The sequence below is a fragment of the Salvia hispanica genome, chromosome 6, assembly GCF_029641045.1.
Source record: "Salvia hispanica isolate PSC_SH4W2 chromosome 6, Shi_PSC_v1, whole genome shotgun sequence".
Lineage (NCBI taxonomy): Eukaryota > Viridiplantae > Streptophyta > Magnoliopsida > Lamiales > Lamiaceae > Salvia > Salvia hispanica.
Window position 1 is genome coordinate 37,397,951 of NC_142697.1, and position 16,361 is coordinate 37,414,311.

Below are 16,361 nucleotides of genomic sequence, written 5' to 3' on the forward strand. Positions count from 1 at the left end.
CTTGAAGGCATGCAAATTTTGTTTTAATATGGAAAAATTATGAATATCCTTTTTCCTAGATAAATAATTTACATTCTCTACGACTATTATTTGAGCATAATTTAAGTTTAATAAACTCATCCACTCATAAACCAAAAAAATATTCGCATGCATTTATTTACTTTATGATTATGTATACAGAGGTGGATTATGATCAAAACAAATATAGATCTTATTATGAAACTAAAGCCAAATATAGACCATAAGATCATGTAATCTAATGGTCATTGCATAACACATAATTATCATTGTTAGCCTGTTAGGTAATACGGGTGTCATATAAGTTAGTTTTTCAGTCATTTTTTATAATTTGGATTTGGAAAAAACGAATATCATTTTAGATCATTTAAGATCATTCTTTTAAAATAACCTAATAAAAATTAAACAGTGACCTGTGTGATATTTTAAATTGACCTCCGTGTTTATTTTGTGTTTTGCAATAAAATTGAATTTTATATCACATTTTATGCCTATATATGTGGAGTATTTATTTGCAATACTAGCTAATTTTTTAGTGTAAATAATTATAAGCTTCCCGAAGTTTCCAATCTTATCCTTGAATAATGCTCCCTTCGTCCCTAAAAAATAGACAATATTTCAAACGATACGAGTTTTAATGTACGATTAGTAAAATAAGAGAGATAAAATAAAAAGTGATTGAGAGTATTGTTAGTAGAGAATGAATCTAGGTCAATAGAAATAGAAAAGTTTTCTTAAATAAGATTAGGGGCGTGCATTCGGGTTTCGGTTCGGTTTTTTGCCCAAACCGAACCGAACTCGAAAAATCGAATTTCATTGAAAATCAAAACCGAACCGAATCGAATCGAAAACCCGAACTTCATTGAAAATCAAAACTGAACCAAATCAAAAAACCGAAAATCAAAAAAACTGAACCGAATTTCAAAATTTCGGTTTGGTTTGGTTCGGATATTCGGTTTTCGGTTTTTTTGCTCACCCCTAAATAGGATTGATCAATTTTTAAAGGGCATTCCAAATTTCCAAAATGACCTATATGGATATACTCCATCCGTCCCACATAATTTGTCCCATTTTCTCATTTTGATCCGTCCCACATAGTTTGTTCCATTTCACTTTTTACTAATTTAGGTAGTGGACCATATTCTACTAACTTATTCTTACTCACATTTTATTAAAAAATTAATATATAAAAATTGGACCTACATTCCACTAATTTTTTTAACTCATCTTTTATAAACTCATATCCGGTCAAAGTGAGACAAATTACAGAGGGAATATTTATAAGGGAAGGAGGAGTACTGGCTTACTGCTCTATTGGTGCGGTGTAGGTGAGCCAGATGTAGAAGAAAATATGATTACCATAAGAAAGAAAATGCTCGACACTTCACTCAAAGTCTGCAACTAATAAGTGTCTTCTCTTCCTATATTTTCAACGCATAAATTAAGCAGCTGTGTATCGGCAGTCGTTTGGCGGGTAGTAGGCTTAGGGAAATGGATCCGCGGCGGCTGGAGACAATGAGCGGCGGTGGAGCAGGAGGAGGAGATGCCTTCAACTTTGCGGAGATCTGGCCGCGGTTTCAGATGAGCGCCAATGTGGCGTCGTACGGCTTGGCTTTGGATCCGATGTTGACGGATCAGAGATCGAGTGACGATTCTCGGAAGCGGCGGGATAAAGATGAGCATTGCGGCAAGGGAGGAGGAGCTTCCACCAGCAGCAGCAATGGCGGCAGCTGCAACAACAATAACACCGTATCGGTATTGTTTTGCACTGATAGTATTGAATTGCTGTAGCTGCATCTGATACTATATTAGTATTACTATTAATTACAGTGTATGCCTATTTGAAATCGCAATTCGGCGAGTTTAATTTGATGTTTGTGGATAGTGCTGATTGAAATGAGAGAGGATTTAGGTTGAAGATTGAGGTAATGTGAGTTATTCAAGCAATACCTAATTGTGACATTGTTGCTCTGTTTGAGCAGGATGAAAGAAGAAACGAAGGTGATAGTAAACGGCTAAAGGCGGTGAGTGAACTTAAAGTTGAAAGGGAAGGGAATTCAGGCAAGGTGGAGGCAGAGCGAGAGCCAAAGCTGGAGGAACTTCCAAAGCAAGACTACATCCATGTTCGAGCGAGACGAGGTCAAGCTACCGATAGTCATAGCTTAGCTGAAAGAGTAATGATCTGCCTTCAAATGCTTTTGTGCTTATGATTATTTTGTCTTGCTTGTTCGTTATCAGTAAGATTGAATAAATCTGAACTACTAGTACTAGTTTTTTAGATTGATGGTTGAATAACTGAAGTAGAATCGTAGATGATGAGTATTTATTTTGGGTGATGTTTTCTCATGCTATCTCTTGCATTCTTGGTACAGGCTAGGAGAGAAAAGATTAGTGAGAGGATGAAAATTCTTCAGGACATAGTTCCTGGTTGTAATAAGGTGAGTTATCAACTTAGTGTTGGCCATTTTTTCCCGTTTGTTGTTAAATGTTTGTATATATGCTGTATATGGATATGTTTCTGAACTTTGATGAGATTAGTAATGGGCTTCATCTCTGTTAGAATATGCGATTTTATGTGTCAACCGAACTTTTTTTGCCTGTAATTTCTTGTTTGGTAACCTTTGTTTAACTGTAAATTGATACAAATATATAAACATTATGCACTTCAATAAGAATGACAGAAATAAACAACATTATCCCTATATATTTGTGCTGTTGGGATGGATTCTAGCTTTCATCTGCTTTGTTGGCCATAATTAAGATGCTGATCCGAGTGAATGAGAATACTAATTGGCAACAAGTATCATGTGTTCTTGACATAAGATATCACTTGTTGAGTTCACCTCCTGAAAATAGAACGATCTAGCAAAATTTTATCCTTGTTAAAGTGAAACTGAATTGCTAGTTTTTAGACCATAGTTTGTTCCTCAATAGTAATGTCTCTTTTATTGTCTAGACTCAAAGGAGTATCTATCTTTAATATAGAACTTTGAGAGCCTTACTTTCCTGATTTTAGGTTATTGGCAAAGCTCTAGTGCTTGATGAGATAATTAATTACATCCAATCTTTACAACGTCAAGTTGAGGTAGTTTTCTGTATCTGTACGAGGATTTCTTCGTAATTCTATTTGATGAGAGTCGTTCACCTCTATAATCCGTTGGTCACGGTTATTTTTTGCTGTCGCAGTTCTTATCTATGAAGCTTGAAACAGTAAATTCAAGAGGGGAGATCAATGGATATCCTTCAAAAGATGTGCGTGCGTCTAACATGATCTCCAACTCACCTAGCTTGAACTTCTTGATTTTCTAACACGTCGTCTTCCCCTCTTTCTACAGTTCACTCAACAAACTTTTGAAGCCCCCGGCTTGGCCTTTGGTTCTCAGAGCACACGTGAATACAGTAGGGGTTCGTCACCAGAGTGGCTACACATGCAGATTGGTAGCGGCTTTGACCGAACATCATGACACGAAATTTTTCATCCTCAACATAAATCGAAATCTATAATCTATGACTATGATTCTTCCTCCTTAAAACCATAGCAGCATATGCTTCTTGTAACGGGCCCATTTCCCCCTTGCATTGTGCAGCAAACAAGCGAGATACCGGGATGTATACATGGTTTATTTCCAACGAAAGAGTCACAGAATGAGTGATCTTGGCAAAGGTTCTCCAAACTCCAAATTTCTAAATCTACTATTGTTATTTTTGGATTTACGTATTCCTGCAATGTTTTGCAATTAGTTGTGATTTTTTTGCCTTATATATAAAGTTGTCTGGAGATATTGAAAGGGATCGTATACTGTTTTGTACAATGCCAAATAAAGGATTGATGTTGTCGAAGGTTAGTAGGTTGCCGATCATTAGTAAATTTGTTCATTTTATAGACAGTTGAAAGTTGGATTGAGTGTGCATGAACCAAAAGATCTTATTTTATAGTAAAAGATCATTTACTTGTAAATGCACGAACTTTCTATATAATCTAGTTTTTTTTTTTCCAAAACTTTGTTTATTGAATCTAAATGCATGAACTCTAGCATTATTTTATTTTTTTCTAAAATTATTTTTTCCCTAAATTGTAGATGTGTTTGTTGGTAATGTCAATGTGGCAAAAACAACCATCACTAACTTTTCAGACTTTCTGAATTTTTTTCTTTTAACTATTCAGAATTTTTTGAGTTTTCCCAACAATAATTTTCTCTAAAATAATTTGTTGTCCAACTCTTTGTTCGAGCAGTTTAAGATGTAAAACAAAAAATACTTTAATTATTATGAAAACTTTCTTCTCAAATGACAATTTATAAGTAGCTAATGAAACTTATATAGAATATTTGACACCTCAGGTTCAACTAATCATGAATATACTCTTGAAATAAAATTAATTTGGTCGACACCATATGCAGCTCAACTAAATCCCAGTGTCTCATCATTAGTCACGTTTACATATATGCATGCATAAGAAAATGATGATATGACAGAGAGAAGAAGACTAGAAGGGTGTGAAGATGATATCCATATTATAGATGCCATTTTTCAAAATTCGTATTCAATCAAAAATTACCTCTTAAATAAAATATAGCTACAATTTGTTAGGAAAAAAGGAGAGAATATCAACATTCATGTAATAAGAGATTTGAAAAAAAATAAAGTTAAAAAAAACTCCAAAAAATATATAAGTCTATGTATTTATTTATGTATAAAAACATAATCCATTGTACTCCTTATTTAATTAGTCACATTTAGCCACATAGACTATAAGAGTCCTCGTTATATGCAAATCCACTTCTTATTGCTGAACCGCAGAACTGGACTAAATTAAGATTTTTAGGTCTAGTTTTTTATGGTTATACGATGTATAGTCCCTATCAACTCTAATTCTATCGGAAAAAAAACTCATAAAATCAAAATTTATATATTGAAATTCAGGAAAAAAATAGAAAAAATTAGAAAATATTACTCCATATATATCGATCCTGCATGTAGATATTTTAAACGTCACATTCCCCAGAAATTCCATAGCTCACTCGTGAATAATCGAACTGTAAAATATGATTTCAATGATGCAAAGACATTTAGTTAACGTTTTTTCTATGTTCAATAGTTCAACAATATAATTAAATGTGGCAAGCTGTTGCTATAATTATTTGCAATATTTCAATCTGTTTTCCACAATTCAATATGATTGCAAATTCTCGAAATATAGTACTCCTACTATACGAAATTAGGCGGTCAGTAATGATATTTAAGGTCTTCAAGATTTTAAATGCAACGAATCAAACCACATTTGATATATTGTTACAATTTGCATATATAGATTATAGACGATACATTATACTATTATAAACATTTATTACAGAATCTGATCCTAGATAAATACTCCACTGCTATATCTGCTAATAATAAAATAACACGGAAAAAAATCTGAGTGCATAAAAAATACTGTCCTCATTTAAAATAGCTACAATAATATCCCAAAAAATTTAAACCACATAAAATTAACTTTTATCCAAAAATTCATGAGAAACATAACATTTCGAACATAAACTTTCCTCTACCCAAATTAGAAACAAATTCGAAAATATCCCAATCTCCACAAAAAATAATTTATTTAAATCCCCACAAATATTCACTCGTAGAAAGAACACGTCGTCACATGATTCAAACGAGTAAATAAAAGAAAAAAATTATTGTTGTGTGAAATAGTCGTAGCTGATGTCTGCAATCTGGCCGTGAAAGAAACATCGGCGACTCCTTCAAAATCCCCTTCATTTTTCCATTTTCAAATCGCAACCGTCTCCACCACAACTGCCGCCATTCGCTCACGCGCCGCCTCACCCAGATTCGACGACTTCACTCACTGCGTCACTACTCTCCCTCAGCTGAGCTACACGTGGTGGTCAATGACCCCATTTCGACGCGGATTGGGAAAATTGAGAGAAATTGAGGCCCCTCTCCTTCACGATTGCAATTCAACCATCACTTCCCCCAATTTCTATTGAATTTTTATTTTATTTTTTATTTTTTTCAACTCTCAACTCCCCATTTTTCTCCCCCTTCCTTGTCTCCAATATTTGATTGGGATTCGACACAGTCTCCTCAAATTCCGGGAATATCGTAGGGTTTTCTGAATCTGGGGCTGCGATCGGAGGAAAACAATGGCCGGGTGGAGGGGATCTAGAGGCGGACGCGACCGCGCGCCCTCCGACGACCGTGTCGCCTCGTCTCAAACTGTCCGTCTGGGGAAGGTTCAGCCACAGGCGCCGGGTCACAGGACCGTCTTCTGCAATGATCGCGAGGCCAATTCGCTCGCCAAATATAAGGTTTTTTTTTTTTTTTTTTTTTTTTTTTTTTTTTTTTTTGGAGCGTGAGGTTTGGGGAAATGAATCCTGGGTTTATGACATTGTCTTGTGTAATTTGAAGGCGTTAGTGGATGGGGCTGGATATGTGATATTTTATGGTGTTTAGGGCTCTGAATTTAGGAAAATGAGGAGCGATCTAGTGCTTTTGATTACAAACTATTCAAGTTTATTGTACTGTTTGAGAAAATTTGTCGTAGAAATGGGAGTGGTGAACTTGTTTGTGGGGAAGAGGAGGATTAGGTGCCTTATTTGAGATGTACTGTAAATTTGAGTACCTAAACATTTGGTCTAGTTTGATGCTGTTAAACTCTAGTTTTGCTCGTTGTCAATCATGATCATCTGCGTAGTGGCAGATACAAACCTTTATTTGACAATAGTTGATTGGGAACATTTATATACATAGTGAGGTGAATCGTATTGAATCTCCGATGATTGCATGGGTTCATGATATTGAAGTACTGTAGTTGTTAGTTGGTCTGGTGATAGTCTACAATGGCTTCTCCTTTGGATATTTGGCTTGAAGGGTGCTCTTCGGTATCACTTGTTAGGTTTTCTTCTTTGGCTCAGGTATTTACGAGATGCCAGGGAACCTCCTTCTGTAAAACTATTAATGGTTATGCTGATCTGCATTGATTTAGTTTAGGACAAGTGAGGTAGAGAAAGATGTGGGCAAGCAGGACAGTTACTGCCCTGATTAAGTTTTACTTACGATTTATCTCTTCCTTTTAGGTTTGAAACTTGAAAACAATGGCACGATGTGTTGTGTGTCATTTATATGATTATATCCAGTCTTGCCAATGCCTAGCCCAAAAGTATTGAATGTCTCACTATGTTGTTTTCTTGAATTTTCCTGCATCCTCTTAGTGTTAATCCTTTATACTCGTAGTACTTTGTACCCCAACTGGGCTGTATTATAGATTATGGAATTTACAAGCACAAAATTCTGACGGAGTCTCACGAGAAGGATGTAGTTACTCTCAAAACTAACAGTTTTCGAAATAATTATGAGTCTTATGGCCATTTATTGAAAGCTCGCATTAGTTGAATGTTCATATTTCTGCTACTGGTGGGATTTTTCGATTTGGCTTATTGTGATAAACTTTGACAATATTGAAATTGAAATTTATTACCAAAGGCCCGAGCTGTGTGAATTACTTCTCTTGCTGGTAGCCTGATTAATTATGTTGATTTTCAGGGTAATTCTGTGTCAACAACAAAGTATGATGTATTTACCTTTTTACCAAAGGGGCTCTTTGAGCAGGTATGTTGCTGTTGCTTTATTTTCAAGAATCAAGATTAGCTAATCCAGTGCTAAACTTCAAAGATTATTGATCAACCCAAATGTCTTTAAAGACCTTAATTAGAATATTCTGAAATTGTAAGGGCTCGTATGTTTGTCAGGAGAGTAATGCTGTTGGGGATTATAATTCCCCAGAATATGATTCTAGGGAATATGAATCTAATAGATCACTTATCCTTTGTGTGGTTATTACTCCGTACTTATTAGGATTATGAACTTATATTAACCAATTACAAGTAACTAATTGACATCCTTTAACAAACAACAGAATTTAAAATCAAGAATGTGATTACTTTCTTAGACAGAATCCTAGCAAACTAGCAAACAAGCAGGGTCTAAGGATTTTCTTTGACCTGTGGTGGTATTCCAAATATTGTTTGCAAAAAATGGTCCGTTAGCTCCTTATAGAGACCATATTGGATTGACAAATTGTTCTTTCTCATAAAGAAGAGCTCTACTTGCTTTATGAAATTTCTTTGAAATTATTATTACACCCAATAGCTTAATACAATATTTCAATAATCAATATAAAGACAAAAAAATTTCATTTGCTTTTCGAGGAAGAAAATATGAACAGTTTACAACATTGGACAATAAGACCCTAAGCTCCATTTTTTTTGTGCTTGAACTGATTCCTTTTAATTTAATTTGTGCTGACAGTTCAGAAGAGTTGCAAACCTCTATTTTCTCATGATCTCAATCTTGTCATGCACTCCTGTGAGGTATGCTCCTACCATATAGTTTTGCCTTTTTAATGACTTTCAAAATTAAGTAACTTTGCTTTACAATTATAGAGTCAGAAATCCTTATCATACTGATTAAGTGCGTGTTTTTGAATAAATTCCAATGTAGACTAAAAAATCCTAATCTAGTCGACTGGACACGTTCAAGGAGACCCTTATTAGTATGAATGTCATTCCAAACTAAATCTTTACTGATTCCTTCAGTGCAGGCCAAAGTTAACACTCTCTAGTAAGTAGTACTATATAATAGTAACAGCATTCCAATTGCATAATGTCTAAATTACATGCTTGAACTAGAACTATTACTTACTATCATAAAAGGCCAATTTATAAGCCTAAGGTCCCGAAGCATGAAAATCAGGTCTTCATTGGTGGCACTTACATTGCCACACTTTCTTTCTCTTTTTTATTTATTCATGCCGGGAAACAGTTTGAGCATTTTTTCCCCATATTTTGATATGGGTCATGGCCAATTCAAAGCATCTTTCAGTTAACTAGCTGAATCCACTTGAAATTCTTCAGTAAGGCTGTGTCAATTACTACTATTCTTGTTTGTTGGTACTACCTAGTGTGATATTTGGGCACATATTTTGGAGTTAACAAACTATTCTGCAATGCATCTTCTTATGAAGTTTTCTTTCCTTGCAGTCCTGTAAGTCCAATTACAAATGTGCTTCCACTGTCACTGGTGCTTCTTGTGTCCCTCATAAAGGAAGCATGGGAAGATTGGGTGAGTTTAGAATCATTTCCTCTGTTCAGCCACCTAGCAGAGAAAAATCTAAGTTCAATAGCTCCTCACAATGTTTTTTCCTTGTATTTCTTTTGATTCCTACATGAAGAAACGTTTCCAAAATGACATGTCAATCAATAATTCCAACGTAGAAGTGTTGCAAGACTGGAATTGGGTACCTACTCCTTGGAAGAAGCTGCAGGTTGGAGATATTATCAGAGTAAGTCAGCTGCTCTCGTTTTTTCCAGGCCAAGTATCTCAACCTGCTAGGGCTAGACCATCAAATTTATGCTGTCTAAATGTAAAAAACCTACCTAATTTTCTGTGGTTTAGAAACAGATAACATGTTAGCAGCTTAGTGCTAGAGAGAATTGAATGTTTATTAATGTATTAAATAAGCTATGAATGCATTTAGTCCCACAGAATCATTAAAGGCTTGTGCACTCGAAATCAAGTGGGTTTTGCTTTTGCAAGCTGAGGAGCGCTTTGGATCTCTAACTAGCTTCCCTTTTTCTGTTAACAGTCAGTATATGGTACTTTTGTGTATATATGCACTCATTGGGGAAATGGTTGAAACCATTAGATGTTCATTTTTCCAAGACTAATTTATGAAGTATTTTTATTTAATTCATATATAGTTACTCGTCTGATTGTTTTGCAGCCAATTAAGTGATTGTTTGTCCCATCACAGGTGAATCAGGATGGATTCTTTCCTGCTGATTTAATGTTCCTTGCCAGCACAAACCCTGATGGTGTCTGCTATGTTGAGGTTAGCACCCTATGCTTTAAGGCAATTGTCTTTCTAATCTTAATAAATGGTAAATAATTCTTACTTGAAGATCTGGTTCATCTGTCATTTTCTGTATTTCTTGTTCCCATGTGTTTGTGCAGATGAATATGATTTGCACGTGTCATGTGTTTTTTGTTCATTCTATTTATTCATTTTTGTATTATGGTTCTTTTGCAGACTGCAAATCTTGATGGAGAAACTAACTTGAAGATACGGAAGGCACCGGAAAGGACGTGGGATTTTGTGTCACCGGACAAAGTTTCTGAATTCAAAGGTTATGTTGACTCTTTGTTGTCTGGCTTGAAAAAAAAGGTTTTCATTATAGGTGTTGCGGAAAAATAACGAGAAGAAACATTTTTGAGTGTCTAGTGTATTAAACAACTGACAGGGTGTTTTTGGAAACAAAAACTAACAAGCCCTTTTCTTTGATGTAATGCAGGTGAGGTTCAATGTGAGCAACCAAATAATTCTCTGTATACCTTCACTGGAAACTTGATCATTGATAAACAAATCTTGCCTCTCAGTCCAAACCAACTTCTCTTACGTGTATGAACTCGTATCTCTGGCTCTCTCTCTTTAGTATATCAGATTCCATGTTATTTTTCATTTGTAGTTGCTAGATTGAAGTAACCTTTCTTACTGGATGCCAATGTTTACTCTTTTCTCTCTCAATTTTTAGTTTCATGAAGTTATTATCTGAGAATCTGGCTCTAAAATTTCTGACCTATTGTTTATAATTGCTATTATTATATCAGTTGATGTTTTAAGTCGGTTCTTTCTTATTGAGTGTCTCACATGTTTCCAGGGGTGTAGTCTCAGAAATACTGAGTACATTGTAGGTGCTGTCATTTTTACAGGACATGAGACAAAGGTATTCAATTATCTACTTGTTATTTTTATCTTATTTTCTTCTTTGAATAATATTTACCCTCTCAGACTCTGTAGAAACTTTGTCTATATTAGTCAAGACTATGTAATCATGTTTCATGTTCTGCTCGTACTTTATATATTGTATATATGAGTGGTTGCTATTTTCTTATTTCAGGTTATGATGAACTCCATGAAAATCCCTTCCAAAAGAAGCACCTTAGAAAAGAAACTTGACAAGCTTATACTTGCACTATTTACTGTTCTTTTCTGCATGTGTCTTTTGGGATCCATTGGCAGGTTTGCCTATCATCATTCAGTATTAGAAGTTTTCTACCTAGTTTGTTTTACATTTTCTAAGATATGTAATGCGACTCTTTGTTGATGTTTTCAGTGGTGTATTCATAAACAGCAAGTATCACTATTTGAGATTTGATACATCAGAGGCACAGTTCGATCCTGACCACAGATTTGTGGTATGTAGTTATTGCCTTCGTTTCTTGTCTGCCATTGCCTTGTTTTTCCATTTTCTCAGTTTTAATTTTATCTTTTGTACTTAATAGGTTGCTATCTTGACGTTTTTTACCCTTATAACTCTGTATTCTCCAATCATTCCAATCTCTCTGTATGTTTCTGTGGAGGTAAGTTTCGCAATTATTTCTGTTTCTTGTGTCTACTGTTGTTATATATGAAGAGATTTTATTATTGACCTCAGATGATTAAATTTATCCAATCCACCCAATTCATCAACAATGACTTGCGCATGTACCATGCTGAGAGCAATACCCCTGCATTGGCACGTACGTCTAACTTAAATGAGGAACTTGGGCAGGTAGATGTGCCGCCTTGCTGACCTTTTATTGAATTTCTCATTTTCTCATTTTCCTTTCCATGAGCTGGAAAGTGTTCTATGTAATACTTAAATTATGTCCACGAACCCATTCAGGAGATTTATTTTGCTTCATTTTAATCTGTTATTTTGATAGGTGGAGTACATCTTCTCTGACAAAACTGGGACCTTGACTCGTAACTTGATGGAGTTTTTCAAATGTTCAATTGGAGGAGAGGTATATGGTACAGGTGTCAGTGAAACAGAGATTGGAGCAGCTCAAAGAACTGGTGTTAAAGTTGATGTAAGTTTTAGTTGCCAATAAAGTTTTAAAACATGAGGTGTTATATGTCTTGATTTTATGCCTTTGATTTCAGGCTCAGAAGCGATCAAGTGCAGCAAGTGAAAGGGGTTTCAATTTTGATGATGCACGACTTATGAGAGGAGCTTGGAGGAATGAACCTAATCCCGATTGTTGCAAAGTAGGTTGGTTTAATTCAGGAAAAAGTTGACAGCCTAAATCTATTCTCAACTTGCATAGACTGAAACATCCAGCATTTTCATCTCTCATGTTCAACGTTCACAACTATGAAATGATAATAGTATCTTTTTATATATTTTTATGCTCAATTTTTTGTGTATTATGGAAACATAACTGAACTTCTGTTATTAATTATTCAGTCAATTTATTTATGCTTCTGTAAGAGGGTTCCTGCTGAATTTGTTTAGGTTACTGCACGCCTTTATTCATCAACTTCTGCTGCTGATTCCCCTACTGGACGAGTATTTCTTGTCTGAAAGTTTTACTTATTCTTATTTTTTTGTGTAGGAATTCTTTAGGTGCCTAGCAATATGCCATACTGTGCTTCCAGAAGGTGATGAATCCCCTGAGAGGATTCGATATCAAGCTGCATCACCTGATGAGGCTGCTTTGGTAGTAGCTGCAAAGAATTTTGGCTTTTTCTTCTATAGGTATGTGATCATTGTGTTTTTTTTTTTACTTATTTGAGGACATTATTGCTTAAACGGGTTTTGAATTTCCTGCAGACGTACCCCCACAATGATTTATGTCCGGGAATCACACGTTGACAAGATGGGAAAGGTCCAGGATGTTCCTTATGAAATTTTGAATGTTCTTGAGTTTAACAGGTAATCATTTGTTTCACTTTGCTTCTGCTATTTTCTAATCACTACTGTTTTGAACAACCAACTCTTTGGCATGGTTTAGTACAAGGAAGCGTCAATCTGTTGTTTGCCGATATCCTGATGGTAGACTTGTACTCTACTGCAAGGTTACTTTCTGAGCCCTTTTTTGTATATGGTGGTTAGAAATTAAGTGCAATAAACTGACAGCTTTATATATGATGGATCTACAGGGTGCGGATACTGTGATATACGAAAGGTTGGCGGATGGTAACCCTGATTTAAAAAGAATGAGTAGAGAGCACTTAGAGCAATTTGGAGCCTCTGGGTTACGTACTCTTTGCTTGGCTTATAAAAATTTGAAGCCTGATGTATATGAAAGTTGGAATGAGAAGTATATTCACGCAAAATCTGCTCTGCGGGATAGAGAGAAGAAATTGGATGAAGTATGTAGACAGTTTTTTATCTATGTTTGTGGTCCGGTGCAATTTTCTTTTGCATTACTAATTTTATTCTGCTTAAACAATTTCTTGGTCAATCTGGTTAGCTGGTCATCAGTATTCACAGCCCCAACATAAAAAATTTCAGGTTGCAGAACAAATAGAAAAAGACCTAATTTTGATTGGATGTACTGCTATTGAAGACAAGCTTCAGGAGGGAGTACCAGCGTGCATAGAGACCCTCTCTCGAGCTGGAATTAAAATTTGGGTTCTAACAGGAGACAAGATGGAAACAGCAATAAATATTGCATATGGTAGTGAAGTTGGTGATTTCATTTTTTCCTTTCTGGTTTGATTACCTAGTAACTGTTTGCTAATGTATTATACTATATCTATATGTGTCTACTGCAGCGTGCAAGTTGATAAATAATGGCATGAAGCAATTTGTAATCAGTTCAGAAACTGAGGCTATCCGAGAAGTTGAAGAAAAGGCATGTCATACTTCCCGCAGATGCTTTTCCCATCTAGTATGCGTTGCATAAGCCTTCATTTGTATCCCACCTCTTAACCTATTGTTAATTGAATGATAGGGTGATCAAATAGAGTTAGCACGCTATATGAAGGAGTTGGTGAAGAATGAGCTTAAAAGTTGTCACGAAGAAGCACAAAAATTTCTTCATATGGATTCAGCACCAAAATTGGCACTTATAATTGATGGGAAGTGTTTGATGTATGCATTGGACCCCAGTTTACGTGGAATGCTCCTAAATTTCAGCTTGAATTGCACCGCTGTAGTTTGCTGCAGAGTTTCTCCACTGCAGAAGGCACAAGTAAGGCTCCTAAGGTGGCATCTCCAAAGGTGGCATCTCCATATTTCACATTTTTTGGTCACTTTAATAAATAAGGGCTGGATTTGGTATTAGCATAATTGAATCACAGTATGCCTTGTCTAAAATGAGTTCAAATTGCTTCAGATAGTTTGCCATCACGATATGGACATGCCACTTCAGGCATCTCTTGTTCATTCATTCCTGTTATTTCTAGAGATTAGGCACTGCCAACAATAATTAAGGTTCCTATTATCCCCATCTACTGGAGATGACCCTCATAACTGATAGTAACATTTTAATTGGAGTCGATTAGCCAATCAGCATTCATGGTCATTGATTATTCTCATCCATCTACTATACATACTTGAGAGCTAACCTCATAATGTTTTCTGCTTTCAGGTTACAAGCCTTGTTAAAAAGGGCGCAAACAAGATTACCCTTAGTATAGGTGACGGTGCTAATGATGTTAGCATGATTCAGGCTGCTCATGTTGGTGTAGGAATAAGTGGGCAGGAAGGTATGCAAGCGGTGATGGCCAGTGATTTTGCCATTGCACAGTTCCGCTTTTTAACCGATTTACTTCTGGTGCATGGTCGATGGTCTTATCATAGAATATGCAAGGTTTGTTCTTGATTTTATACCTACTGATACCATTCTTTCTAGACCGACAATTATCATCTTAAAATTTTGTGTAGGTTGTGACGTACTTCTTCTACAAGAACTTAACATTCACACTCACTCAATTTTGGTTCACCTTCGAAACTGGGTTTTCTGGCCAAAGGTTATACGATGATTGGTTCCAGTCCCTCTACAATGTTATCTTCACAGCCCTACCTGTGATCATTATTGGACTTTTTGACAAGGTTCTGAATGTTTGCTTTATCATGTCGGTAACTAACTTCTTTATCAATTTTTTCGTGTTAAGTATTCACTATTTTTGCACGCATTTTCTGTAGGATGTAAGCGCTAACCTTTCGAAGAAATACCCTGAGCTGTACAAGGAGGGAATTAGGAATGCATTTTTCAGATGGAGAGTCGTGGCGACATGGGCTTTCTTTGCAATCTATCAATCACTGGTTCTCTACTACTTTGTTGTTGCTTCAAGTAAACGAGCCATTAATTCGTCCGGCAAGTTATTTGGCCTGTGGGACGTTAGTACGATGGCCTTTACCTGCGTTATTGTGACTGTCAATCTGCGTCTCCTCATGATGTGCAACACACTTACGAGATGGCATCACATCAGTGTTGGAGGAAGCATATTATTTTGGTTCATATTCGTCTTCATCTACTCAGGTGTCGTCCTACCTAACAAGGAGCAGGTAATGTTTCTTAACCATTCGTTTAAACACCCTTCATCCCAATCAGATGCAGACACTAACCTCTGTGTTTCGCCCCATATTCTGCAGGAGAACATCTATTTTGTCATCTATGTCCTGATGAGCACCATCTATTTCTACCTGACTCTCATTCTCGTCCCTGTCGCTGCACTTTTCTGCGACTTCTTATACATGGGGTATGATTTAGGACCAACACCCCCGTCACTAAATATGGCGTTTCCTCTCCTTTGTTCAATGCGTTTCTCGTTTGCTCTGTTTTCAGGGTGCAGCGCTGGTTCTTCCCCTACGACTACCAGATTGTTCAAGAAATCCACAGGCACGAGGCGGACACAAGCAGGATCGGACTACTCGAGGTCGGACAGAGCCAACTCACCCCAGATGAGGTGCGCAGTTACGCCATAATGCAACTCCCAGGAGAGAAATCGAGGCACACAGGTTTTGCCTTCGACTCCCCCGGTTATGAGTCGTTCTTCGCGTCTCAAGCTGGCGTTTTCGTGCCACAAAAGGCGTGGGATGTGGCCCGGAGAGCCAGCATGAAGAGCAAGTCGAAGACGCCGAGAACCCCCAGAACTCCTAGAACACCACCGAGGAATTAATCATACTCCAAGTTTGTACAAATTTTACTCTTTTTATCCCCTCAGTTTCTATATAGCAATTTTTAGATTCGAATGTATCATATCCCAACAGGCAACAAGTATAGCAATTTCTCATGCTAGGAATTTTTGTTTGATATTCATAGTGGCTGTAGCTCTCTCTACCTTGGCCAACTTTTAAAGTTTCTAATTTAAGCTCCGTATATAGTTGTAGTGCGATTCTTTGGTAATTGCACAATATACATTCCTTTTTCTGAGGTTCTTCAAATCTCGTGTTCTGCTTTTTCTTCATGATTATTCATCACATTTCCAACTTAAGCAAATTATTATTTTATCTAACGAATCAAATGATGACTAATAATAGTGTTTGTACACACATACACAC

General features: G+C 36.3%; 2 protein-coding genes across 4 annotated transcripts; both read left to right on the plus strand.

Annotated features, from left to right (window-relative positions):
* Window positions 1-1,396: 1,396 nt before the first annotated feature.
* On the plus strand, window positions 1,397-3,976 carry LOC125208486 (transcription factor BHLH094-like). 2 transcript variants are annotated; one of them, XM_048108118.2, is made up of 6 exons: window positions 1,397-1,773; window positions 2,001-2,192; window positions 2,391-2,456; window positions 3,035-3,103; window positions 3,205-3,270; window positions 3,354-3,976. In XM_048108118.2, exons 1-6 carry the CDS (start codon window positions 1,510-1,512, stop codon window positions 3,480-3,482), a joined length of 786 nt encoding a protein of 261 aa, XP_047964075.2. In that variant the 5' UTR covers window positions 1,397-1,509; the 3' UTR covers window positions 3,483-3,976. The 2 variants fall into 2 exon arrangements, with proteins under 2 accessions (XP_047964075.2, XP_088916442.1); XM_089060316.1 differs by lacking the exon at window positions 3,035-3,103.
* A 1,641-nt stretch (window positions 3,977-5,617) lies between these two features.
* On the plus strand, window positions 5,618-16,267 carry LOC125208479 (phospholipid-transporting ATPase 3). Of its 2 annotated transcripts, none has more exons than XM_048108108.2 (27): window positions 5,618-6,335; window positions 7,570-7,635; window positions 8,335-8,396; window positions 9,066-9,147; window positions 9,257-9,367; window positions 9,839-9,916; window positions 10,115-10,211; window positions 10,377-10,483; window positions 10,743-10,808; window positions 10,983-11,104; window positions 11,199-11,280; window positions 11,368-11,445; window positions 11,520-11,636; window positions 11,791-11,937; window positions 12,011-12,115; window positions 12,463-12,605; window positions 12,681-12,782; window positions 12,862-12,925; window positions 13,010-13,222; window positions 13,365-13,530; window positions 13,628-13,707; window positions 13,807-14,046; window positions 14,446-14,667; window positions 14,742-14,909; window positions 15,003-15,365; window positions 15,453-15,559; window positions 15,646-16,267. In XM_048108108.2, the coding sequence occupies exons 1-27, from the start codon at window positions 6,171-6,173 to the stop codon at window positions 15,977-15,979; spliced, it is 3,687 nt and encodes a 1,228-aa protein (XP_047964065.2). In that variant the 5' UTR covers window positions 5,618-6,170; the 3' UTR covers window positions 15,980-16,267. The 2 variants fall into 2 exon arrangements, with proteins under 2 accessions (XP_047964065.2, XP_088916738.1); XM_089060612.1 differs by having other exon boundaries at window positions 6,262-6,335; window positions 9,300-9,367.
* Window positions 16,268-16,361: the final 94 nt, after the last annotated feature.